General features: G+C 41.1%; 1 protein-coding gene across 1 annotated transcript in view; it reads left to right on the top strand.

Annotated features, from left to right (window-relative positions):
* Positions 1 to 4,913: 4,913 nt before the first annotated feature.
* LOC128645221 (glycerol-3-phosphate dehydrogenase [NAD(+)], cytoplasmic) overlaps positions 4,914 to 27,484 on the top strand; it is a 147,460-nt gene continuing 124,889 nt past the window's right edge. The window contains exon 1 of the mRNA XM_053698046.1: positions 4,914 to 5,333. Coding sequence (XP_053554021.1) covers positions 5,293 to 5,333 — 41 coding nt within the window. The 5' untranslated portion in view covers positions 4,914 to 5,292. The remainder of the gene's footprint in view (positions 5,334 to 27,484) is intronic.

Genomic DNA, 27,484 nt, shown 5'->3' with positions numbered 1-27,484 from the left:
TTGGAGGAACTTGGAGCAATACATTTTGCACTTTATTACCTGCCTGTTTGAAAGCTTTTTTACTAGCTGCCTGCTGTCTGGGTGCATTGATCGTTGGATGCTTTTGTTTCATAAAGGTTTGGCAAATCTATTGATTATTTTATGTTACAATTGTTACTTAGAACTGTTTAATCGTGCAAAGGACTTGTATAATAACCCCTATCCAGAGGAGACAGGCTGCCTCTTCACACGTAGGTTAAAGGGACACAAAACCCCAATTTTTTTCCATGATCCAGACAAAGCGTACAATTTTTAAACAACTTTTTAATTTAGTTTAATCTAATTTGATTTGTTCTCTTGGTGTCCTTCATCAAAAAGTATATCTAGGAAGGATTAGAAGCTGGGAGTTAGTTGCTGATTGGTGGCTGCACAAATATGCCTCTTGTCATTGGCTTACCAATGTGTTCAGCTAGCCCCCAGTAGTGCAATGCTGCTCATTCAATAAAGGATATCAAGAGAATGAATGAAGCAAAATTCATAGTAGTTTAAAATTAATTAAATTAAAATCTAACACCCCCCTAACTTTAAATTAAATTTACAATATAACTATATTTAAATAAATAAAAACTTACTTGTGAAATAAATATAAACCTAAAATTAAACTATAAATTAACCTAACATAACTAATCTAATAAAATAAAAAATACTACCAATTAAAATATCTAAATTACTGATCGGAACAGCCAATAGAATGCGAGGTCAATCCGATTGGCTGATTGGATCAGCCAATCGGATTGAACTTCAATCTGATTGGCTGATTGAATCAGCCAATCAGATTTTTCTTACCTTAATTCTGATTGGCTGATAGAATCCTATCAGCCAATTGGAATTTGAGGGACGCCATCTTGGATGACGTCCCTTAAAGGAACCGTCATTCGTCGTTAGTCCGTCGGTTGAAGAGGATGGCTCCGCGTCGGCTGTATGGAAGATGGCTCCGCTCCGGATGGATGAAGATAGAAGACCCCGCTTGGATGAAGACTTCTACCGGATGGAGGACCTCTTCTTGCCCCGCTTGGATGAAGACTTCTACCGGATGGAGGACCTCTTGTTGCTCCACTTGGATGAAGAATTCGGCTCGGCTGGGTGAAGACGACTCAAGGTAGGGAGATTTTCAGGGGGTTAGTGTTAGGTTTATTTAAGGGGGGTTTGGGTGGGTTAGAGTAGGGGTATGTGGGTGGTGGGTTTTAATGTTGGGGGGGTTGTATTTTTTTTTTACAGGTAAAAGAGCTGATTACTTTGGGGCAATGCCCCTCAAAAGGCCCTTTTAAGGGCTGGTAAAAGAGCTGATTACTTTGTAATTTAGAATAGGGTAGGGCATTTTATTATTTTGGGGGGCTTTTTTATTTTATTAGGGGGCTTAGATTAGGTGTAATTAGTTTAAACTTCTTGTAAAAACATTTATTTTCTGTAACGTAGTGGTTTTTTTTTTGTATTATAGATTAGTTTATTTAATTGTATTTTAGTTTAGCTAATTGTAGGTAATTTATTTAATTAATTTATTGATAGTGTAGTGTTAGGTGTATTTGTAACTTAGGTTAGGATTTATTTTACAGGTAATTTTGTAATTATTTTAACTAGGTAGCTATTAAATAGTTATTAACTATTTAATAGCTATTGTACCTAGTTAAAATAAATACAAAGTTGCCTGTAAAATAAATATAAATCCTAAAATAGCTACAATGTAACTATTAGTTATATTGTAGCTATATTAGGGTTTATTTTATAGGTAAGTACAGGTAGCCCTCAGTTTACGCCGGGGTTAGGTTCCAACAGGAATGGTTGTAAATTGAAATTGTTGTAAATTGAAACCCAGTTTATAATGTAAGTCAATGGGAAGTGAGGGAGATAGGCTCCAGGCCCCTCTCAAAATTGTGATAAGTAACACCTAAAACATTATTTTTGAAGCTTTGAAATGAAGACTTTAAATGCTAAACAGCATTATAAACCTAACAAAATAATCACACAACACAGAATATATAATTAAACTAAGTTAAATCAACAAAAACATTTGCTAAACAGCATTATAAACCTAATAAAATAATCACACAACACAGACTTCATTCGCATTTTTCTGCAAACAGTTCTTTCTGTGCATTCCAATCTGGACAGATTTACAGACAGGAAGATCTTGTTCCTTTGAAATCTGCTCGATAGCTCAGGTCTGGTTAAACTGATTAATTTCAGCCTGCTTGGCTTTGCTGCAACACAAGCAGACAGCTCCACCTACTGGCTATTTTAATAAATGCACTGCTTCGCAATGCTTTTCAATAGCAGTCACATGACTGGAAAAAAAGGTTGTTATTCTTAAATGGTGTAAAATGAACCATTTTAAAACGAGGGCCATCTGTATTTAGTTTTAAATAGGAATAATTTTATTTAATTATAGTAAATTTATTTAGATTAATTTAAATTATAGTAAATTTATTTAGATTAATTTAAATTATATTTAAATTTATTTAGATTAATTTAAATTATATTTAAATTAGGGGGGTGTTAGGGTTAGACTTAGGTTTAGGGGTTAATAACTTTATTATAGTAGCGGCGATGGTGGGGGCGGCAGATTAGGGGTTAATATTGTAGGTAGGTGGCGGCGATGTTAGGGAGGGCAGATTAGGGGTTAATAATAATTTATTATAGTGTTTGCGAGGCGGGAGTACGGCGATTTAGGGGTTAATACATTTATTATAGTGACGGCGAGGTCCGGTCGGCAGATTAGGGGTTAATAAGTGTAGGTAGGTTGCGGCGACGTTGGGGGGGGGGCAGATTAGGGGTAATAAATATAATATAGGTGTCGGCGATGTTAGGGGCAGCAGATTAGGGGTTCATAGGGATAATGTAGTTTGCGGCGGTGTCCGGAGCGGCAGATTAGGGGTTACAAATTTTTATTATAGGGTTTGCGATGTGGGGGGCCTCAGTTTAGGGGTTCATAGGTAGTTTATGGGTGTTAGTGTACTTTATAACACAGTAGTTAGGAGCTTTATGTTCCCACGTTAGCCCATAAAGCTCTTAACTACTGACTTTTTTTGACGGTAGGAGTCTTGTAGGTAGAGGCTCTACCGCTCACTTCTTCCAAGACTCATAATACCAGCATTAGGCAAATCCCATTGAAAAGATAGGATACGCAATTGACGTAAGGGGATCTGCGGTAGCCTCGAGTCGCGGAAAGAAAGTAAGCGGTAGACCCTTTCCTGCCTGACTCTAAATACCAGCAGGCAGTAACGCCAAACTCTAAATCTATGGAGATTCTGTTTTAATCATGCTCTGTATTTAGAAATATTTTTTTGAAATGTCTGTTTACAAATTACATTGCCTAAACCAGGGTTCTTAAAAAAAATAATTCCCCAAGACCCAGTGCAATGATACCAAATACTTTCACAACTCTATTGTTATGCTTGGTCTGGCAATTTCTGAAGTAATATACAACAAGATAGCAGCAATTTTGTCAAAGTGACTTAAAATGTGTGTGTACTTTATTCCTGATTGTAGTCAAACTTTAAAGTGTTGTATAGGTAATAACACACACTCTCATACAACACCCACCACACACACTCTCATACAACACGCGCACCCTCATATAACACACAGTCACATAAAACACACACAGCACACACACTCTCATACAACACACACACCACACACACTCTTATATAATACACACACACTCTCATACAACACACACTCTCAAATAACACAAACACATACCACACACTCTCATACAACACACACATACCACATACACTCTCATACAACACACACACACACACACACACACCATACACTCTCATATAACACAAACACACACCACACTCTCATACAACACACACACACCCACCACATACACTCTCATACAACACACACCTTACACTCTCATATAACACAAACACACTCTACACACTCTCATAAAACACACACACACACCACACACACTTTAATACAACACACACGTCAAGAACTAGTAAAAATGGTGTTGCAACCCTATTACAGGTCCCGACCCGTGGTTTGAAGAACCCTGGCCTAAACCCCTTAGAATATTTTCTGCTGTTACTCCTCCTCATTGTGCATGTGCCGTCCTCTCCTAAAGCTATTGCAACAAGTTGCCTGATGAGCTGTGCCTGATGACCTGAGCGCACAAAATATTTCAATACATTGTATAGCTGTTGAACTTGCTTAGATGCCGTGGGTGCCCTGTATTGCCTGCTAAACAATGAAAAATGCATCACCTTTAAAAATTCCTATGTGTAATAAATGTCAGAGCTTTGACTGCAGACATCTTCTCTGTAAGATTGATGAGACTGGGACAGGCTGTAGAACAATACCGATACTGTAAGACATAAATCACTTCAGCTAAACTTCTCACAGCCTGCTTGAAACCTGATGCAGCAAGACTGTGTAGTGAACATTTCAGGAAGACTGTGTACTTGCGACAAAACAGAAATCATTGGACCTGAAATTCTTACCTCTGTATTTGTGCAGACAGCGTATGTATTTCTGCTGTGAGAATCTGTTTTGTCGCAAGTATGCAGTCCTCCTGAAACGTTCACTACACAGTTTTGCTGCATCAGGTTTCAAGCAGGCTGTGAGAAGTTTAGCTGGAGGGATTTCTCTGTTTGTCTTGTCGTATCGTTCTACAGCCTGTCCCAGTCTCATCAATCTTACAGAGACCATGTCTGAGTCAAAGCTTTGACATTTATTACACATAGGAATTTTTAAAGTTGATGTATATTCATTGTTTAGCAGGAATTCGAGAGGATTTGTGCAGGCAAATTTCTATTGTTCATTTGACATAGGAATTTGCATATAGCCTATGATTGGAGGGTGGGCGTGCTAGACTAAAGCACAGCTCAGCCCTTTCCTGGGGGAGTACCAGCAGCACTGTGAATAATACTCCCTGGAGCAGGAATAAAAAGCTAAAATGTGCTAAATGTATTGTTAGCAAGTTAACTATATATGTCTAAATTCTTTAGTCACTGTATTTCCTTTAGGAACATAGACTTGTGATTGCTGTGTATACTGGCCCTTTAAGGTGTCATCTGACAAACACTGACAGCAGCAGTGACAGTGCAGGGGCAGGCTATAAGGAACTGGTAATAATTGTGAAAGAAAAGGGAAGAACAGACTGAACCAGAACACGAAGAGAATTAGTAACAGAAGCAAAGCAGGACCAGGAAAGAGTTAATCATAACCAAGGCACACAGAGCAGAACAAGAGTGAAACAGACTAGGAATATCCAAGCTACCTCCCGTACACACTACCATGCCTCCCCTCAGAGTGAGCATAATCGGTTCGGGAAATTGGTGAGTCAGAATCAGCACTCATTCCTGTGCCACAAGCAGTGAGTATCACTCATTGGGTCATAGTGTTATAAGAACTGAGCCATTGACACTAGGAGGTAAATAGGAATTAATGCAACCTACTGTGATCTTGGTGTAGTAATATCCAATACTGGTATTTATTTACGGGTGCAACATTTACGTCACTTAATTTCCTAAAACTAGACTCTCTTATTTTACTGGTACAGTCTCCAACTCCAATCAATAAATGGTGAAATCCTAATGTTTTCACTGTTTGGGTCAGTACTTACCATGAATATTACCCAAATAGTTATAATTCACTACCGACTGCTTCTACTCTAACCTCCCATGTCTAGACTAGCGCTGACCACTCAACCACAACCATCAAGCACTAATGACTTCTAGTTACTATAGTATTAACGATTATGGTTCGAGTAATGTAGTTGTTATCCTTCCCAAAGCTCTAGGGAGCAGCATTAGACATATTTTTCTGTCTCTTCTCTCTCTATTATACAGCAGACGCAGAGAGATTTAAAGGGACAGTCAACACCAGAATTTTTGCTATTTTAAAAGATAGATAATCCCTTAATTACCAATTCTCCAGTTTTGAATAACCCACACAGTTATAATTATACATGTTTTACCTCAGCAGACTGCCCCCTTATTTCAGTTCTTTTGACAGACTTTTAGCCAATCAGAGCTGTTTCCATGGTAAATTCACGTGCGTGAGCTCAATGTTATCTATATGAAACACGTGAACTAATGCCCTCTAGTGGTGAAAAACTATCAAAATGCATTTAGATTAGAGGCGGCCTTCAAGGTCTAAGAAATTAGCATATGAACCTCCTAGATTTAGCTTTCAACTAAGAATACAAAGAGAACAAAGCAAAATTTGTGATAAAAGTAAATTGGAAAGTTGTTTAAAATTACATGCCCTATTTGAAACATGAAAGTTTTTTTTTGGACTTGACTGTCCCTTTAATAGACATTTAATAATTAGCCTCTGTTGTCCCCCATATGAAGCATTCAAGTGCAACAGATCAAATGACTACTCTTTTTATATGGGTGAAAAGTAAAAACTAACTGTTTATACAGTTTTATTACTAAAATCTGGTCATGAACACAGAACAGCAGTTTAATGCTGCCATATCACAGTACCTACCTCCATCCCTGTACAATTGCAGGGCCTTTATGTGTCCCCTCGTGTGCACCATGCTGTTGCATTGTCCATACTAATGATATTTAACACTGCAAGCACAGATGCCAACATGTATATTGTTCAATATCATGTAATTCCTCTATATACGTAGAAATACTAATTTGCATAACTATATTCTCAGCAAATCTAAGCAGTTTCTGATTTTAATTCTGACTTTTCCAACCCTAACTACTTTCACATAACTGAATGATCCAGTGCCACTTATTGATACCTTCTTTTCTAGTCGGAGCCTATTTTTAAAGAGATTAAATTATGCATTTGTGAGGTTTTTTTGTTCATATCAGAATACCTTATGGATGCAGTTTTATAGGCTTTGATACCGTTTTTATTATATGTTAATAGTTTATAATTACAAGAACAGTAGACACAGCCACTGGGCATTCAGATTTGAGGCACCTTAAAAGTGTGTAACTCCAGTGACAATTATGCTTTATTCATTAGCATTACATCATTAAAGGGCCACTATAGTAGAAAAATGACATTTGTTCAAAATCTAGGAGCCAGAAGATACATTTTGGAGCCAGAAACTTTTGGCCATCCCTATGATATACTCTATATATATATATATATATGTGTGTGTGTGTATATATATATTTTAATTAGTATATTCATAGACATATGTATAAACACATATGTTTATGCACACACATACATGTGCCTCTGATTGCAGTCAACTATGGGAAGTGGGGACTCTAAACTAGGGTGCCAGGCCCTAATTATAAGGCACCAGTGGCTCTTTGGCACCTGAGTTTGTCAAGCCCTGCTTTAGAACATGTAAATTTAAGACTAGTGACCCTGTACCTCTATGTGTTTAACCCCTGCAAAGTAGAGGTACCGATTGAGACCCAAGTGGAAACTGCCGCTCATCCAAACAGAAATGCTAGTTGCACAACCCAGCAGTGTAACTAGTACTGCTGATTGGATCAGTCGCAGTTTCTGCTAGAGAAACAATAGTTCTCTGCGGGTTCTAAAAAGTATTTCTACTATGTGTTTAACCACTTTGCTGGCATTAACCACATAGAGGTGCAGGGCAGCTAGTATTAAAATAACATGCTCTAAGAAATTAAAAAAATAATTTAATTACAAATAAAAATGAAAATATTAAAAAAACAACCATGTTAAAGCATAAGGATTTTAAATGGTATATTTTATAACCTATAACTTACCAGGTTTCTTAAAAAAATCTTTTTAATTTTTTACATAAAGATTATAGTGCCTTTGAGTGTATTTTCTATTATATCTATGCTTAGAGACATATACAAATATTCTACAAGTTGGTCAGGGTCGGATTTACAGCCCAGGGGCCTGTAGGCCCCAAAATCTAAAGCGCCCCCCCCCCACGCGCTCCTGGTTCACATGTATGAACCTATAGATACAGCCTAAAATATTTTTTTTACAGCAGCTGCTAATTTTGCCATATAAAAGGCAATCCATGATCTACAACAAAACACTCCAGACAGTATTTGCCCAGTATGATGAGATTCCAGTCATATGTATTTTAAAAAATATATAATTTATACAAAAAAAGTGCAGGTTTCTAGACTAGGGCTTCATTTAAAAACTTTGCTGACCAAGCCGTCAATGTGCACAATCAACCAAGTCAGTTTGTGTCAGTTTGTGTTTATCCTGTGTAACAGCCCTGGCACTTTCCTTTTTAGCAATAATATTCATATCTATGGTATTTTATATGAAAGACTGCCCTCTGACTGTACAATCTGCCATTTTGATTTTGACAGTCACTGCAGCTGATACATGCCCACTGTGCACTCAGAGCGCTCTGTAATAGCGCACAAATAGTCACTGACTGTCACTCCCCATAAAAGAACCAACCCCCTAACACTTACTCTCAGGCCACTCTGGCTGCTCTGTCCGCATTCACTGGAGAAATGGACCTAACCGCCCAGCGTGACGGGCATCTTTGTTTAGGGCAAAGATATTATCTACTATGGTGAATGAGGGCAGAGCCACAGAGGTTTACAGAAAAGGCATATGGAGCAGAAAGACAGGGCCCCTCTATGGAAGGCGCCTGTAGTAGGCACATGCCTACTCTGCCTAATAGTAAATCCGGCCCTGGGTTTACTACTGAAATATCTCTGCCAACAGTGATGCACAATATAAAAGCTCAAATGACATGAAGTACAATTTTGTAATTAAAATATTGCAGGGTTATTATACAGTATATAACATACCTGTCACACTATTACCAATCTTGCTTTCAAAGTTGTCTGCAGTGCATTGGTTTTACAATCTTTTGCAACCCATTTAGTATTCAAGGGGTAACCCTAACCTTACACTCAGCTATAACCCTTCACCATAAGAATCTTATCTTTCTGTGTATATCAATCTACTTGTATAGCACATAAACAGATCAGATCATATTTCACCAGTATATAATGCTTATCTCAAATTACTATATAGCATTTGCTAACAACTCTTAACAGACTGGTGTGATACTAACATCCCATTACGTACAGGTCTACAGCTAACCTGGCCCAGCAGTAATTAATCATAATAATTTACTAGTCCATCACTACTTGTAATTACTAGCTATTCTGAGTTATCAATATCTGATGGTTTTACTGCAGTGAATACATATCATTGTTTGTTCTTTCTGATATTTTTCCCTACTGATTATAGCGTGTGGGCTACAGCTGCTGTTTACATTCTGACCACAGTGGTTTGCAAAAATCTTGTTTTTTTCTTACATATTACTTATCACTTTGTGAGTCAGAAGAGCCTGACACAGTCAGCTTCACCTAATTAATTTGGTGTTAAATGTAGCAAATCTGTATAATAAACCCAATATACTTATTCAGCAGTTAGTAAAAATGAATAAATCTGCTGAAACATTGGAAAATATTTTACGCGCCCCCCCATGCATCATCAAAACAGATTGTGTAATTGGACATGATTTATTAGTTTCCACTGTTTTGAGATGTTCTTTAGTGTAATTAGTTTGTGCAGTGCACACCACGTTAAACAGTTTTTTTTTACGGGAGACATATCAACTGTGACAACCAGTTCATATTGTGCACTAATTTGCATATTCAATAAGGTCACAAAGTGTCACCAAAATAAATCAGGTCCAAATACAATCTTAAATCTAATATGCTATCTTAAAATTATACTTGGGTGTTTTTTATTTTATTCTCTTATGGAAGGTAGTACTCTTTGAAATGGGACTGGAGTTTTAAGTAATTCTGTCAGCCTCTCAGTGAGAGCATGGATGAATGTTAAAGTCCGGAGATGCAGGGAGAGTCTTTCTGCGAAACCATCCCGACTCATGTTAACAGCTCCTTAGCAATCAGCGTCGACAAGTTTCGCTGCCTGCTTTCTTCTCTCAAGTCCATGTCAGAAGCGAGGCTACTATCTGTCACACTTGAAGGGCGAGTTCCCTACCAAACCATACTTCTGCACATGCGGGTAACCCAGTTTATGGTTCCTCCATGCGGGGTGGCTTGTTTCCCCTGGAGGTTGCAGCACGTTTTCGCTTCCACATAATGTTGGCGATTGTTCATCTGCAAAGTCCAGACGTTTCTTTGAGAATGTGCTCGGGCCCTTTTGTCCCAGGCCTTCCGCCTTGGGAAGGGTCTCTACAGTTCCCCGCGGGGTATCTGTCCCTGAATGTTGTGCCTTCCGTTACAGGATTGCGCGCCTTCGCGTGTTGCTCAGACATGTTTTTAGTTATTGAATGACCCTATCGTTACCAGATATGGGGAATTTCAGTCTGATAATTCGAATGGTGCACATTAGATATGTAGGGATAAAGTACTCTCCTGATTGTCATTTGTTGAGATCTTTCCCCGTTTTGTGAGATAGGGCTCCATTTGGCTGGTCCTGCGGGAAGACCTGTGTTTTTTGGGCGTTAACCTCCGGGTTGCCTTATATTTTATTTATATCCGATGGGATGTTTTTATTTGTTTTTGTTTCCTTCGGGAACCTTCTTTGTTACTTCTTCAGAAGTTGTTGGACATGTTAGTCCTCTGTTAAAGATGTCTCTTTTCTGTTTTTTCCCCTACGAGGGAGAATTTGTGCAGCTTGCCGGTTGGGACCCTAGGTGCAGGCTGGTCCTCTCTCGTTCGTTCGGTTTTGCGGCTATTCAGACACGTGGCGCTGTTCTGCTCAGCTGGTTCAGTAGAAGCGCCAAATGCTCAAGTTATCATTGTTTTTCATGTTCAACTAAGCATTCGAGAGGACTTGTGGGTCCGTGAGGTGGGAAGGATTGTTTCAGTCCTTATAGCCTTCAGTCATAGATGACCAGGCAGGGGAGTTTTTCCGCTGCGTCACTCTATCTGACATCTGATTTCATCAGAACTTAGAGTTTCCTTCCCCATGTAGTGGAGGGTGGGAGGGCTTAATGCCCCTTACCGCTATGGAGCGGTTTGGCCTTCATTTTTGGGCCTCTGGATGTGTCCTTTTGGGCTTGATCCAACAGCTTGTACAGCATAGCTGTCTAGCATGCGGAAGGTTGCAGTTTGAAACCTGTTGCAGCTCTTGACACCTTACAGGTATACGCGTAGCTGTTTCTAGTATATCTAGTTGCAGCTCTTACTCTTGACGGAGTTATAAGAGGCCTTTGGGTCTTCTTCCATTGCCTCCGGGTGAGTGGATCTCCTTTTAGGGATCTGTGCTTCTGGTGATGGTTGTTCCCTGTGGGGACTTTTGTTTAGCTCTGGGTTTTCTGGAGCTGGGTAGTGCCTTGGTTGTTCTGAGGCTCTGAGAAGTATCTTCATACGACTTCTAGCCTTGCTTCTTGGAGCGGTGGACTTTAGCTAGGGGTGGTTCCTCCCTTTGGTCGGAGCTTTTGAGTTCTTTTTGGTATCCGGATTCTCTCGATATGCATCCATACCCTTGTGACTGGCTTTTTGGCCGATTGGGGTGTTTAGTTCTAGGGTAAGTTTTGCCTGAACTATTAAGTGCCCGGACCTGTTTTTTCTCCCTGAAGCTTCCGGTTGCTGATGCTCTGCTTGGCCTTTTTACTGACCCAGTCTTGGGTGGTTTTGGAAGCACTGATCTCAGTGCTGGTTGGGGTGTTCCATGGTAGTGGGAACTTGGGCTATGTCCTTGCTCCATCTACCTCACCTGGTCATGGTTGGCCAGGTTTTCGGAGTATTTTTTACTCTTTGCCACAGAGTGGCTCATGTCATCTGTTGGTTAGCCTTGTGGCTTGAGCCTCAAGGGTGGTTGGTTTATACCCAGCTGCTGGCGCTGGATGTCCAATTTCTGGTGCGCCTTAGGGTTGCATTCCCCTGGTCAGCTTGCCAGTGTTCCCGTGGATTCCCTGCTCTGCAGGCGAATGGGTTGGCTGTGCCTCTGCTTGGCAAGCTACTTGTAGGGGGTTCCTTTTCTAGGACATCTGTGTTGGGAATTTCACTTCCCATTAGATGGTGCATTTGTGCCTTGAGGACAGTTGTTGCCCTTTTGGCATCATCCCTTTTCTTTAGGGGATATTCTCCTCCCTATGGAGATTGAGTCCTTGCTTGGGGCTTCTCCTGGATGGGAGGCGGAAAGGTGGGATTGGTTCCCCCTGGAGTCTTGCTGGCTCCAAGCAGACTTGTTGGGCCTTTCTTTTAATAGATCCTTTGGTCTATGGCCTTGTTGTCTGTTTCAGAGTCGAGTTGTACTTGTGCTCTGTGGGGATGGCTGTGCTATCTTTACGCTTGTTCCTGTATCTGTTTCAGGATTCTTTTGTTTCCTTGTCTTGGAACCCGGAGGCTGGGTTGGTCCAGCTGAATGTGGGTCTGCAGGTCAGGATGGCCGAGCAGTCTAAGGACCTGCGTTCGTGCAGTCTCCTCTGGATGTGTGAGCTTGTTGAGTCTATCCTTTTGGTTTTCTTGGTTTTCCTTTGCCTTGTCCCCTTGGGGGTTTCGTCTGGTGTCTCCTTCATGACTCAGTCTTTGCATTCAGTGTCCTCTATAGCTTGGGTATTGTTTTCCCAAAAGAAAAACATAAATTATGCTTACCTGATAATTTCCTTTTCTTCTGATAGAAAGAGTCCACAGCTCCCCACTGTCAGGGTGCCAGGAATCAGACTGAGATGAGAAGTGCAATAATAATCACACCTTTATTAATAACAAAAAATAATAAAAAGTCCACAAGTCAAATAACAAGCCAGGAGTCAAAGCCAGAGCTGGTAGTCAGATGAGCCAAGTCAGGAACCAAAGCGAGTAGTCAGATGAGCCGAGTCAGGAACCAGGTGGGACGTCAGACAGCCAGGTAATACACAGGAACAGGAACTCACAAACTGGTCTGAGACAACGCAAGGGCAAAGCATACTGAACAGAGGCCCTTTAAATAATAAGTGATGATATTACAATTCTGAGACTGCAACCTGTTTCACACGGATGATGTACAACAGTCTGGCCATAAGAGGGCGTGCAGGAAATGAGCAGCATCACACACTCTGCACCAGATTCAGCAAGAAAAGGTAAGCAAAATGGCTGCCAGTAGCACATGGCAAACAAAGCAGGGAAAAAACCCTGACACCCAAACGTAATTTTATGTGGGGCGTCCTTATATTCTTCTGGCACCCTGATATTTCTTCTACTGTTCCTTGTTCCTCGGCAGAATGACTGGGGATGAGGGGAGTGGGAGGAGTATTTAAGCCTTTGGCTGGGTTGTCTTTGCCTCCTCCTGGTGGCCAGGTTCTTATTTCCCAAAAGCAGCTGTGGACTCTTTCCATCAGAAGAAAAAGAAATTATCAGGTAAACATAATTTATGTTTTTATTTATTTTTTTATGAAGCGCATGTCTGTTATTATTTTTCCGTTGGGAAATATTTATTTGAAATTGGATACTAATGATTTTGTCGTCGCTTGCCTTCCGCAGAAGTCACATTTTAAGGTGTTAGTACATTGTTATGTTTCTAGATTCTTTTATCGATTCCTCTCAGGGTCTCGAATTTTCTGTGGCCTAGGTCAATTTTGAGTGCCTTACGTAGCAGGCTGGTCCTGATAAGGCGTTATCTCATTTTTCTTATGATCTATATCATCCATGTGGTGTCCGTATAACCAGCTGACCTGGCTGGGTAGTAAGTTGCTCTCTCGGATGAGGAGATTATTTTTCTTGGTGTCTCTTCAGATCGAATAATGCTTTGCTTTTGCTAAGAGATTTTGTGAAGTGAACCTTCCATAAATTTTTTAAGGCTCTGCCCATGCAGGGCTAAAACATGGTAGAGGAAGCCTTCGTTCCCAAACGTCAGGCTGGTTCTCGTTCTGCCTTTGGGTGGGGCATCAGGGGATCATACTTACTGTCCTATTCCTCGTGGGTGGGGGTCCAGAGCGGATCCTACTAGGGATCAATCTGGCCAATTTCCTCGTCTGCTGTTTTGAGGTTCTCCTCTTGGAATCTGTTTTCCTGGAGGACGGTCTCTCTTCCTTCGGGTGGAGGTTGATGGGCCTTTTTGTCCCCTTCCTTGGGGTTGGCTACAGGTCATCTTTTTCTCGTCTGCTCTCATATTTTTGGGAGATTTACAGATAGATTGTCTCCCCTTATTCCTGTGTTGCCCCTGCTTCAGCGTTTTTGTGAGTTTTCTCCCTCCAGGGGCTAGGATACAGGCTCCTTTTTCAGTTCTCGAGCTGTAGGGGTGTCAGGGAAGTGGATCCTGAGGATCTTGGAGACTTCTGTTAGCTTCTCTACCCAGTTTCTAAGGGAGATGTGGTGTAGGGGTTAGCTCCACCGCACCTGAAGCAGGAGGTTGTGGGCTTGAATCCAGGTAAAGCTCCTCTTTTCTCATCCGTCTTGTGGTTCTCGGGACAGCTAGCATTCCTAAACAGAGTTTTCTGTTTTCTCATTATTACTTAGTCTTTGGACTTAGTGGAAATTGTCCCTAGGGCCTTAAGGCCGTCTAGAGTGGCTGCGTGGCTTCACCATTGCCTATCACCCTTTATGTTGGGAGTTGTATCCCGCTGTGGGTGTCCTAAGCTCTCTGTGTATGGGACACTTAGTGAAAGTTTAGTGTTAAAGGTGTCTTGGATATGACTGTGATTGCATCATCTGTGGTGCAAAGTCCACTCCGGATGGGGTAACCTAGTGGTTCCTCAGGGGTTGTTACATTTTTAAGCCGGTTCCGAGTTTTTGGGTTTGTTTGTCCTGTCTTTGACTGGAATTTTGGGGGTCTGTATCCAGATCCCTTAGGACAGTTTCCCAGTTCCGGGACACCTTCTGTTCCTAAGGGTGTATTTTTTCTTTCTTGCAGGGAGATTTAGACTTCTTACTGGGCCGGCCTTAGTGGCCAGATGGTTTTTCTTTCGGTAATGTCTTTTTGAGCTTGTCTACAGCTTTACTCTTCAGACCCACTGTAGTAGCCTGATGGTTAGCTTAACTGTCTATAGAGCGGAAGGTTTGCAGTTTGAAACCAACTGCAGTAATTTGCACCTTGATTGTGTGCTAGCAAGCTGTTAAGTTCTGGCTTCGCTTTCCCTCCCTTTGGAGGGTGAATTAGTATCTGCCTGGTGCTTGGAGGGACTTTTTATTCCTCTGTTTAGTGGGGTTGTTCTCCCTGCCTTGCATGCGGGATGTCAGTGTTAAGGGATGGATTTCTTGTGCCATGCCTTTCTGGTAGTTCCAGTAGAGGGTCTCCTTTTGGGTGCCTTGTGTCTTCAGGAAGGGGGCTGTGTCTGGGTTATGGAACCCAAGCTCTTTGGGGGGCAGGTTCCCTCCCTTTTTCCTTCCTGCAGATCTTGATGATTCCGGATACTTTTAATCCCTAAGTCTTTTCGTACATTATCAGTCACTTTGGTGCTGGGTCTGTTACCGGAGCGATAGTCAGGGATCTGTCTGATCTGTTGATCTTAGCCTCGTATCATAGTTGTTGTGCACCTTCTTTAAGTGAGAGGCTTCGCGGTGGATCCCTCCTCGGCAGGTAGTTTTCTCTACTGGGTTCTGGTTTCGTTTTCTTCCTTTCCTGTCCCTTTTTTGGAAGGTCCTGTCCTGCACTGTTTCAGAGTTCTTTTTCTTCTGAAGAAGGTACTGTGCGGTTTCAGCTAGCTAGGGTGGCGACCTATGGCTTGGAGGAGCATATTCAGATATCTGATGCTTTTTTCCGGCGGCTCCCGGGGACGGTTTGTCTTTCTGTTACTCTATTCTGGGTGTGAGTGAGCACTCTGTGTAGGGGAGGGATTTTTCTTTCCTCCTTTTAAATTTTCAGGAAATGTTTTGGTCCTTTGTTTTAGGTAGAGGGGGATTTACAAGTTCTCACTTTGCTTTGCTGGGTCGGCAGGGTCTTTTCATAGGTGCCCTGTTCGTCCTGGTTCACTCTTTTGGGGTCCTAGTCCCTTTGGGTTCTGAGGGTCCTTTCAGATGGATGTAGCTGAGTCTCCTTTCTTCCCTGCTGGGGGAATGTGGATGTTTCCCCTTTTGTTTGATCGGGGGTGAGTTTAACTTTGCAGGCTGCGTGCCTGCGGGACTTTGCCTTCTCCAGAGGCTTTTGGCTCGGTTGAGTCTAATTGAGCGGTCTCTAGCAAGGGCCTTGCTGGTTTTAACTGTTGGGCAGTTATCTCTGCCTTTTTCCTTTTTGTCCTTTGGCTTCTAGTGAAGCAGTTGTTTTTTTCTACGGGAGTTTTGGGTTTTAGGCTGTGGTGTCCTCTATAGCTTGGGTATTGTTTTCCCAAAAGTAATGAATGCAGCTATGGACTCTTCCCGTTTAAGAAGAAAATCTTAAATTATGCTTACCTGATAATTTTCATAAGGGGCAGCCGTATTTTTTGTTTCTTCTGGCACCTTTTCACCCTGATATTTCTCCAACTGTTCCTTGTTCCCATGGCAAAATGACTGGGGGATAAGGGAAGTGGGGGAGGTATTTAAGCCTTTGGCTGGGGTGTCTTTGCCTCCTCCTGGTGGCCAGGTTCTGAATTCCAAATAGTAATGAATGCAGCTCTAGACTCTTCCCGTCAGAAGAAAAGAAAATTATCAGGTAAGGATAATTTAAGTTTTTTAATATTTTGTATTTTAAATCATAACAAATTAAGTCCTTTTAATACAATTAATAAAAATATATACATTTCCTGTTGTATAAACAGAATTTATCTCCCTCTTGCATGATGCAAAGCTGGGCAGGTGTTCTATCAAGAACTACAATACATTGAAAACTCTAATCTGATTCCATACATCTGATTGGTCTGTGTCTCAGTCAGTGACAGGATTCACAACCAATCAGATGGACACTGTAATCGCCTATCTTCACTATCTATTTTGCCTCCGCCAAGGGGTTCAAGGGGGGTTTACTTGGGGTGCATGCCAGAGGATCTGTGGTGCACCCCCCAAAACAGATAGAGTCACCGGAAGTGACGTCAGATTAGAGTTTTCGAGGAATTGGAGTCTTCATGTGCAGTAACCTGAACAACTAACCATTAGTGTGGCCTTTAGCTTGATAAAAAGGTAAATAATTTGACATGGTTGTTTTTGCCTGCAGAAACTGCCACCTATACTTATCTTGTCAATACTGCAGTTTTTGTTTTTTTTTGGAATTTTTTTTTTATTTAAACAAGTCAAAACATTAACAAATACAAATATAGTACAGTTCAGGTCTCAATTGTTACATGTAAATTACATCATTGACAGGATCGTGTTAATATATATACAAGTTTGGCATTGTACATTTCCAGGGAACAGATACATCGTAAACTCACTGTTGTCTAGCTAACAGATATTCTTCCAATATAAGCATAATTGAATAATAATCCCCCATTTTGTGTTTCAGACTATAGTGATATTTCTCTAGAAATAAGGTTAAAGATATCAAATTTATCCAATCCCCCTTAGATGGGGTAACTGTACTTTTCCACCATCTTGGAATCAGTTGTGGAATAAGCATGTCAGGGGATCTAAGGATATGTCATAGTGGGTAGCTTTAGTAATCTCAGAGGTCACAAGTTTCCAGAATTCTTGAATGTTAGGACAATGCCACCACACATGAAGTAGTGTACCTATGTGACCACAATTTATCCAACATTGAGCTTGTGTGTTTGGATAAATGTGTGCTAATCTGCGCGGTGTTAGGTACCATCTGCCTAGTAACTTCATGTTTGTTTGTTTGTTTCCCTAAACTGCAGTATTTGTTATAGAAAGGCTATGTAATCAAGAGGTAGTGGCAGTGGGGGTAGAAGACAGTGTCTCTGCATTAACTTTGAATAAAAAAAATATTTGCTGCTTACTTGAGTACATTATCTCTTTAAGGGAGTCATCTGCTAAAAATTAAACTGTTCTATGGGTTCAGAGCATCTATTATTTCCCTTCAATATTTCTTTAAATTAATGTTTTAAGCACATTCCCCTAATTTGCAACCTGTCTAGGATATCTGAAAGCAAAAATCTCTGAAAAGCTCTCAAAATCTCTTAATCCCTTAATGACCGGGCATTTCAGACTAAAACTTCCCCAAAAGACCATAGCATTTTTAGCAATTTTGCTATCACTACATTTAAACAGAAATAGAGCCTTTTTATATTTACCAATCAAAACTATTATTTTTTTTTTAGAAGACAACCGAAAGTATTGATCTAGGCCCATTTTGGTATATTTCATGCCACCATTTAACCTCCAAATGCTATCAAATAAAAAAATTGTTTACTTTTTCACAAACTTTAAGTTTGTCACTGAAATTATTTACAAACAGCTTGTGCAATTATGGCACAAATGGTTGTAAATGCTTCTCTGGGTTCCTGTTTGTTCAGAAATATCAGACATATATGGCTTTGCCATTGCTTTTTGGTAATTAGAAGGCCGCTGATTGCAGCTGCGCACCAAACTTTTATTATTCCCAGCAGTGAAAAGGTTAATCAGGTAGCTTGTAAGGTTAATTTTAGTTTTAGTGTAGAGATTACCCTCCCACCTGACACTTCCCATCCCTTCACTTCCTATTCCCTGATCCCTCTCAAACAGCTCTCTTCCGTCCCCCACCCCCTAATGGTCACCTCCATCTTAAGTACTGGCAGACAGTCTGCCAGTATGCAGTTTTACAGATTTCTATTTGTGGTGTAGCTGCCCCCCTCCCTCATTTACCCCCTCCCCATCCATGATCCTTTCCCTACCCTCTAAATATTCCCTCCACATAGGGTCCCTCTCTACCTCCTTCTCCCTCCTTCCCCCTCCCTGCCGCTCTCAGAGAATTATTTTCTGTAGCGTAGAAGTTCCACCCTCTCCAGCCCCCCTCCAGTGATTGGCCGCCCAACCACCTCCCTCCTAACCCTCCCACGCCACCAACGATCGGCACCACCGCTGCCTGGTAACTCTGGCTGTCTATTTCTGCACTGCCCCACTTGTGTGGAATGCAGAAATAATGCAATCTCGCTACTTTTTTTGTGAGATTGCGGCAGAGAGAGGCTCTGGTCGTTAAGGGGTTAAAGGGACATGAAACTCAAATGTTGAAACACTTGAAAGTAATGCAGCAAAGCTGTAAAAAGCTGGCTAGAAAATATCACCTGAGCATCTCTATGTAAAAAAGAAAGATATTTTACCTCAAAACTATTCACACCCCATTGTAAAGGACTTTAAGCAGCAAATCAGTATGCCTGTCCCGGGACCTACAAGGGAGTGAGCTTCATGCACACTCATGTTATTTCCCTATTCAGTTTAAGGAAGTTTACTATGAAATCTCATGAGAGTTAAAGGGCCAGTAAACCCACCAAATAACTATGTGCAGAATTATATAACATTAGCCTAGCGCCAGTTTTCTAAATCAAAGTGTTTCAGAAATATTTATGTACAAAAACTAATTTTACAGACTGGCGCTCCTTGCTCTACTGAGCGGGTCTGTTTCTTTACTAAGCGCATCTGTGCATGCTGTCTAGTCACAGTCGGCCCGATCGCGCCATTAAACTAAATGTAGCTCGCTTCAGCTCTGGTCTTGTAGCGGGAGCGAGCTACATTTTGTTTAATGGCGCGATCGGGCCGGCTGTGACTAGACAGCATGCCCAGATGCGATTAGAAAAGAAACAGACTCGCTCAGTAGAGCAAGGAGCGGTGGTCTGTAAAATTAGTTTTTGTTGATAAATATTTCTGAAACACTTTGATTTAGAAAACTGGCGCTAGGCTAATGTTTTATAATTCTGCACTATATGCAGAATTAAATAACATTATTTAGTGGGTTTAGTGAAATCTCATAAGGTCACAGTAAAAGAGTTCATGACCTCAGCACTGATGATGCTGATTGGCTGCTGTTCATTTCTTCCTATTTTTTTTTTACCTACAGATGGGCAGTAACTGAAAGATAACTTTTTACTCAGCACTTACTCTGGTTACCTGAGGAAATTGTGAGGTAAAATATCTTCCTTTTTTACAAAGAGATGCTCAGGTGATATTTTCCTGTCAGCTTTTTACAGTTATGCTGCATCACTTTCAGGTGATTTAGCATATGAGTATTATGTCCCTTTAAGCTACCTTTGTTGCTCAAGTTTATATGTATACAGCTCTAAAACTCTCCAACCTAAATTCAGAGATGCTACTTAATTAGTACTGATGACCAATCAGCCTTCTCTATTTACATATGGGCTCCTATCCCCTCATTTTGTATTGCCCCCACACCTCAAATCAGCCAGATCAGGGCACTATTTATCTAACATAAATCACACTCCTGTTGACAATGCCTCTTCACATCATCCGCGCTTTTTCTCAGTGCCTTTACGCCGATGCAACTGTGCTCCACCTTCACAGCAAATATCTACCTTCAAGCCAACGCTCTTTACAGCAGCATTTCCCTGCTGCACCTACGCGTCCTGCCTTTGATAGTGAGTGAATGTTGATTTAACATTTACTCACTATCTTTCACTACTCGCCACAGTTTAATTTCTACTCGCCAATGAATAGTGGGTGAGTGGAAATTTTGAGCCCTGATTAATTGAACATGATTTAGATAGAACATACATTTTAACGTCTGTTATCACATTTCTTTGGAGCATGTAAGTTTATGGCTATCAACCCTACATTGCTGTGTGTTTAACTCCCGCAAAGGGGTTAAACCCTCAGTAGAATGCCACTTGGGACCTGAGGAGCACTGCTGGTGCTGAGCAGAACCCTCTGCTAGTGCTTATCCAGTCAGCAGTGTTAGTCGCACGACTCAGCTGTGAAACTAGCACTGGTGATTGGATCAGTGTTAGTTTCCCTTTTAAGGGGTTAAACTCACAGTAGTGCAGGGTCTATAGTCAAACTTACATGCTCTAACAAATTAGAGCATGCACGTTTTTTACTATAATGACCCTTTAAATACCTTGGTGGAGAAATGCTGTGTTAAAAACAAACATTTCTCTGGATCTCCTGTGTGTAACAGAGCACATTCTCGAAGTGTTACCAGGTAACTGAATGGAAAATAACAGCAGATACATCACAAACTGACCAAACGAGTTTCTGTGGAAAATCTGTTATAGTTTTAAAAACTATAAAAAATGACTATGAGAAAATGTTAAATGTGAATATTACTGACTATGAAACGGAACTGTATAACAGTAATATTCACATTTAACATTTTCTCATAGTCATTTTTTATAGTTTTTAAAACTATAACAGATTTTCCACAGAAACTCGTAGAGTATGCAGCCATTGACTGCATACTCTACTGACCTATTTATACCTGTCCCTAATTGGTCACAGCAGAGAAGGTAACCTAAGTTACAACATGGCAGCCAGGGCCGGACTGGGACCAAAAAGAGGCCCGGGCATTTTAGGGCAAAGAGGTCCCCCCTCCGCTCACCATTTCTTATCTAAAGGAATAGTCTAGTCAAAATTAAACTTTCAGTCATTATTCGGATAGGGCATGTCCCTTTAAACAACTTTTCCAATTTACAAATGTGTTTTTTTCTTTTAGTGTAAGTTAAACCTAGATAGGCTCATATGCTAATTTCTAAGGCCTTGAAGGCCACCTCTTCTCTGGATGCATTTGACAGTTTTCACACCTAGAGGGCGTTAGTTCATATGTGCCAATATAGATAACATTGCGCTCACGCCCATGTAGTTACGTATGAGAGGGCACTGATTGACTAAAATGCATGTCTGTTAAAATAACTGAGATAAGGGGACAATCTGCAGAGACTTAGATACAAGGTAATCACAGAGGTTAAAAGTATATTAATATAACTGTGTTGGTTATGCAAAGCTGGGAAATGGGTAATAAAGGGATTATCTATCTTTTTAAACAATAACAATTCTGGAGTGGAATTGTTATTGTTTAAAAATTGCTAGCAGCCTCTTATTTATTAGGGACTGATTATTATCCTACATAAAATGAGAAATAAACAAAGTACAAAAACACAAATACATACAAATTGCCCAGAGAAGATAAAATAAAAGCTCCAGCTTTACAAATTGTATTCAAATTCAAATATCTGTATATGACAAACTATGTATAGGTAACTTCAAAGGGATTAACATAAAGTATAGTATCTTATAGTTTAACCAGGAACCCCTGGCCCCTTAGTCCCCCAAACATCGATCTGGCTTACCCCCCCTCTCTCCCAGAGGGCAAGTCCTACCGGAGAATGTATAGTGTTAGGGAACTTAGGGGCATACTTAAACATTACTAATCAGGGGCTTAGGTGTTCAGGCACCCTGTGAGGGCTCCTCCTGTGGCTGATGGAGTTTACAGGGTGGGCCCTGGGGCTGATGGAATTTACAGGGGGTGCTGAGGCTGATTGGGGTTACAAGGGGGACCCTTGGGCTAATGAGGGTTACAGTGTGGGGGTGCTGATGCTGATTGGGGTTACAAGAGGGACCCTGGGGCTAATAGGGATTACAGTGTGGGGGTGCTGAGGCTGATGGTTACAGGGGGGGCACTGAGGCTGATGATGGTTACAGGGGGGGCCCTGGGGCTGATGGTGGTTACAAGGGGGGCCCTGGGGCTGATGGTGGTTACAGGGGGGCCCTGGGGCTAATGGTGGTTACAGGGGGGGAGCTGGGGCTGATGGTGGTTACAGGGGGGGGGAGCTGGGGCTGATGGTGGTAACAGGGGGGCCCTGGGGCTGATGGTGGTTACAGGATGGCCCTGGGGCTGATGCTAATTACAGGGGGGTGCTGGGGCTGATTAAGGTTACAGGGAGGGGTGCTGAGGCTGATTGGGGTTACAAGTAGGACCCAGGGGCTAATGGGGGTTACAGGGAGGGGGTTCTGAGGCTGACGGTTACAGGGGGGGGGGGGGCTGGGGCTGATGGTGGTTACAAGGGGGACTCTGGGGCTGTTAGTGGTTACAGGGGGGCCCTGGAGCTGATGAGGTTTACATCAGCCCCAGGGCCCCCTGTAACGACCATCAGCCCGAGGGCCCCCCTGTAACTCCCATCAGCCCCAGGGTCCCCCTGTAACTCCCATCAGCCCCAGAGCCCCCCCTGTAACTCCAATCAGCCTCATCAGAGTCATCACCCCCCTGTAAACCCCATCAGCCCCAGGGCATGCCCTGTAACTACCAAAAGCCTTCTACAAACACTGTCACACACATAGCCTAAGCCTAGCCTACCGTTCTCCACTCCTGCTCTCCTGGCTGTGACTGTCTCAATCTCTGATCACCAACTTCTTCTCTTTCTTCAGGCTGCTATTCAGCTCCTCCACACTGGTCGGCCCCATTTCTAAGAGGCTGCGTGCACTTAGAAAGGCACACATAAAAAATAAGAAAAATAACCACTCACTGTCTACTCTTATGGGCCTTTTTAGGGACAGGGGCCTGCCTGGAGCTGCAGCTCCAATAGCCCCTATGTTAATCCATCCCTGGAGCTAAAGTAATCTGCAGGCCCAACAGCCGCACCGGCACCACACTAAAAAAACTGTTTTCGTGCACTCAATATGCGCGGTTAGTGGGCGGGGCTAAGTCAACCGGCGGCCCACCGGGCATTTGCCCGCTATGCCCAATGGTCAGTCCGGGCCTGATGGCAGCTCCCATTGCTTTATAGACACTAAAACTTTACACTTATTTTGTCAAGATTTAAACAAAATTTAAAAAATACAACTACATGTTAATCCCAGACTAATTTTTTCTTTGAATGCATTATTCTATCTAGCATTTATTTAGTGTGAATGTCCCTTCAAGTTATAGACATTTTATTATTTTTAAAAGAAGCTGATGGTAAATTATTTAAATGTTACTGTTCTGCAGATCCTTACTATCCTTTCCTGATTTGGTCTCACTTACAGAAAAAACATTTCACTAAGAATTCAAGTCTCTGTTTGTAAAAATAAATAAATCTCTCCATCCTAAGTTTTGCGTTCGTTATTTAACACTGAAAAAATGGCCATTTCAGCTTTGAAACAGCAACGCAGCCATTAAAAGTCTTGTCGATATAGGTGTACCGCAAGCCTTTTAGCCTGTAACGCAACATCAGTCCCGCACTCATAAAAATGACGTTTTTTCATGGGATTCCCATAGCGCTGCCATTACGAGTTTTGCGATGAGGCTAAAAAGCTTGCGTTACATCCTATAACGACAAGATCTGTACCGCTATCTCAGAGCAGTAGTTATGAGTTTTACACAACAAAACTGTTACATAAAACTCATAACTAAACTGTTACAAATTACACTAAACACCCATAAACTACCTATTAACCCCTAAACCGAGGCCCTCCCGCATCGCAAATACTATATTAAAGTTATTAACCCCTAATCTGCCGCTCCCGACATTGCTGCCACTAATATAATTCATTAACACCTATTCCGCCACTCCCCGACATTGTCACCACTAATTTAAATAATATTAACCCCTAATCTGCCGTCCACCCACATCGCCCCCACTATACTAAAGTTATATAAACACTACTATAAAAATTACAAAGTATCTAATAACAAAAATAAAAAATACTAAATTACAAAAAATAACAAACGCTAAATTACGAAAAATAACAAACGAAATTATCAAAAATAAAAAAGAATTACACTTAATCTAATAGCCCTATAAAAATAAAAAAGGCCCCCCAAAATAAAAAAAACCTAGCCTACAATAAACTACCAATAGCCCTTAAAAGGGCCTTTTGTAGGGCATTGCCCTAAGTTAAACAGATCTTTTACCTGTAAAAAAAAATACAAATACCCCCAAACAGTAAAACCCACCACCCAACCACCCCCCCCCCCCAAAAAAAAAAAAACTAACTCTAACCCTTAAGGGAATTTAGCTCTTTTAAGAAAAGCCCAAAACCTAAACTAAAAAAAAAAACACCCAAAAAAGTTAAAAAAATCCTAACACTAACCCCCGAAGATCCACTTACAGTTCCTGAAGTCCGGACATCCAAGCGCGAGAAGTCTTCTTTCAGGCGGGGAGGTCTTCATCTATCCAGGCGGCGTCTTCTATCTTCATCCCGGCGGCGCACAGCAGGTCCATCCTGAAGACATCCGGTGCGGAGCATCCTCTTCATACGGTCGCCGCCGTATACTGAATCTTCAATGCAAGGGAGCCTTTTCAAAATGGTGTCCCTTGCATTCCTATTGGCTGATTTGATTTTGGAAATTGAAATCAGCCAATAGGATGAGACCTACTGAAATTCTATTGGCTGAATTGCTGATTTTTTTTTAAAAGGGTATTAGAACAGGAATAATTTTTATTGTTTTGGATAATTTCGTTTGTTATTTTTTGTAATTTTAGTGTTTTTTATTTTTTGTAATGTTAGGTTTTAGTGTAAGGCAGCTTAGGTTTTATTTTATAGGCAAGTTTGTATTTATTTTCTAAGTAGTCTACCTAGTTAAAATAAATACAAACTTACCTGTGAAATAAAAAAAAAACCTAAGCTAGCTACAATATAACTATTTGTTATTATTATTATATTGTAGCTAGCTTAGGTTTTATTTCACAGGTAAGTATATATTTAGTTTTAAATAGGTATTATTTAGTTAATAATTGTAGCTTTAATTTCGCTCTATTTTAATTATGTTAAAGTTAGGAGGTGTTAGGGTTAGGGTTAGGGTTAGGGTTTATATAGTTTCATTTCGGTTGTTGTGATGTGGGGGGCTGGCAGTTTAGGGGTTAATAGGTTTATTTAGTGGTAGTGATGTGGGAGGCCAGAGGTTTAAGGGTTAATAACTTTATGTAGTGGCGGCGATTTCGGGGAGCAGCGGAATAGTGGTTAATAGATTTATTATAGTGTGGGCGATGTTGGGGTGCAGGGGAATAGGGGTTAATAGATTTATTTAGGTGGCGGCGATATCGGGAGCGGCAGATTAGGAGTTAATAACTTTATGTAGGTGTCAGCGATGTCGAGGGCAGCAGATTAGGGGTGTTTAGACGTGGGGTTTATGTTAGGGTGTTAGGTTTAAACGTAACTTTCTTTTCCTCATAGACATCAATGGGGCTGCGTTACGGAGCTTTTAATTATGCGATCGCAGGTGTTAGTTTTTTTTCTAACCCGCTCTCCCCATTGATGTCTATGGGGAAAGTGTGCACAAGCACGTCAAAACAGTGCTTGTATTTTGTGCGGTATGAAGCTCAACACAACCAGATCGCACGCACAAGCCGGCTGTCTGAAAACTTGTAATGGCAGCACTATGGAGGGTGAAATAACACAAATTTTGTTGCGTTTGTTTCGCACCCCCTTGCGCCCATAACTTGTAATCTACCTGTAAGTGAATTGGCAATATGATATATTGGAGAGGTTTATATGTATAAAAAAGAAAACAATAAACTTCTTAGTGAATGTAGGGGGAATATTTCCAATCACTTTAACCCCTTCAGTACCGTGAATTTGAGAGAAAAGCTTGGCCAAAGAACAGGAGAATTTTTAGCACTTTTGATATCACTCCAAACAGAAACAGAGCCCTTGTTATCTTTTATTAAGCTATCAAAACTATAAAAAAATGTAAGTAGACTACCCAAGGTATTTATCTAGGCCCCTATTTCATGCCACCATTTCGTTGCCAAATGCGATCATATATAAAAAAAAAAAAAAAATTCTACACAAACTTTGGGTTTCTCACTGAAATCATTTACATCCTGCTTGTGCAGCCATAACACAAATGTTTGTAAAAATTTCTCTGGGATTATTTTTGTTCAGAAATAGTAGACATTATGGATTTGCCATTACTTTTTGGTAATTAGAAGGCTGCTAATTGCTGCTGCGCACCACATCTCTGAAATTCTAGGCAGTGAAGGGGTTAATTAGTTAACAGGTAATAGCATTGTAATGTAGATATTACCCTTCCAACTGACAGTTCCCTCCTCTATGATTAAAAAAATAAATATAAATTCTACAGTGTAAGGATCGCTCTTCATCCATACTACACTTCTAATCCCTCCAACCAAGAAGCTCTCTAACCCTCTCCCCCCCCATTAGTGGCAGCCATCAAAATTCAAAGCACAAAGTGTAAATGCAGCAGAACTGTCTTGTCATGCAGTGATCTATTGCCCTGGACTTGTCTCTCCTTCACAGAAATGCAGGGAATGCCCCTTGGAGAAGTTTAGCAAAATTTGTCTTTTGAATATTTCACTAGTGATCTTGCAGTGCTGGAGGATCATTTTAGATCACCTCACCTGAACAGAGAGCTTTCAATCATCAGGCCCATAAGCAACTGAAAATGGACATTTTAGTACTTTTCTCCCCCTCCCCGCTGGGAGGTAAAATCTTCTGCTGTCTCCTGTTTACATACGGCTAGATTATGAGTTTTGCATTATGAGTGGTGTGGTGCTAACTTGCACGTTATTGTCACCGCTTACTTACCTACATCGCTGGTATTACAGGTTTTCATAAACCAGCGTTAAAAGGCAAGAAGTGAGCGTAGAGCAAAATTGTGCTCCATACCACACTCCAATACCAGCGCTGCTTAAGTCAGCGGTGAGCTGGTTGTACGTGCTCGTACACAATTTCCCCATAGACATCAATGGGGAGAGCCGGCTGAAAAAAAGCCTAACACCTGCAATAAAGCAGCGTAAAGCTCCGTAACGCAGTCCCATTGATTCCTATGGGGAAATAAAGTTTATGTTTACACCTAACACCCTAACATGAACCCTGAGTCTAAACACCCCTAATCTTACACTTATTAACCCCTA

The sequence above is a fragment of the Bombina bombina genome, chromosome 1 (genome assembly GCF_027579735.1).
Source record: "Bombina bombina isolate aBomBom1 chromosome 1, aBomBom1.pri, whole genome shotgun sequence".
Taxonomy (NCBI): domain Eukaryota; kingdom Metazoa; phylum Chordata; class Amphibia; order Anura; family Bombinatoridae; genus Bombina; species Bombina bombina.
The sequence above is the reverse complement of the archived record's forward strand: the minus strand, read 5'-3'. Positions and strand labels throughout refer to the sequence as shown.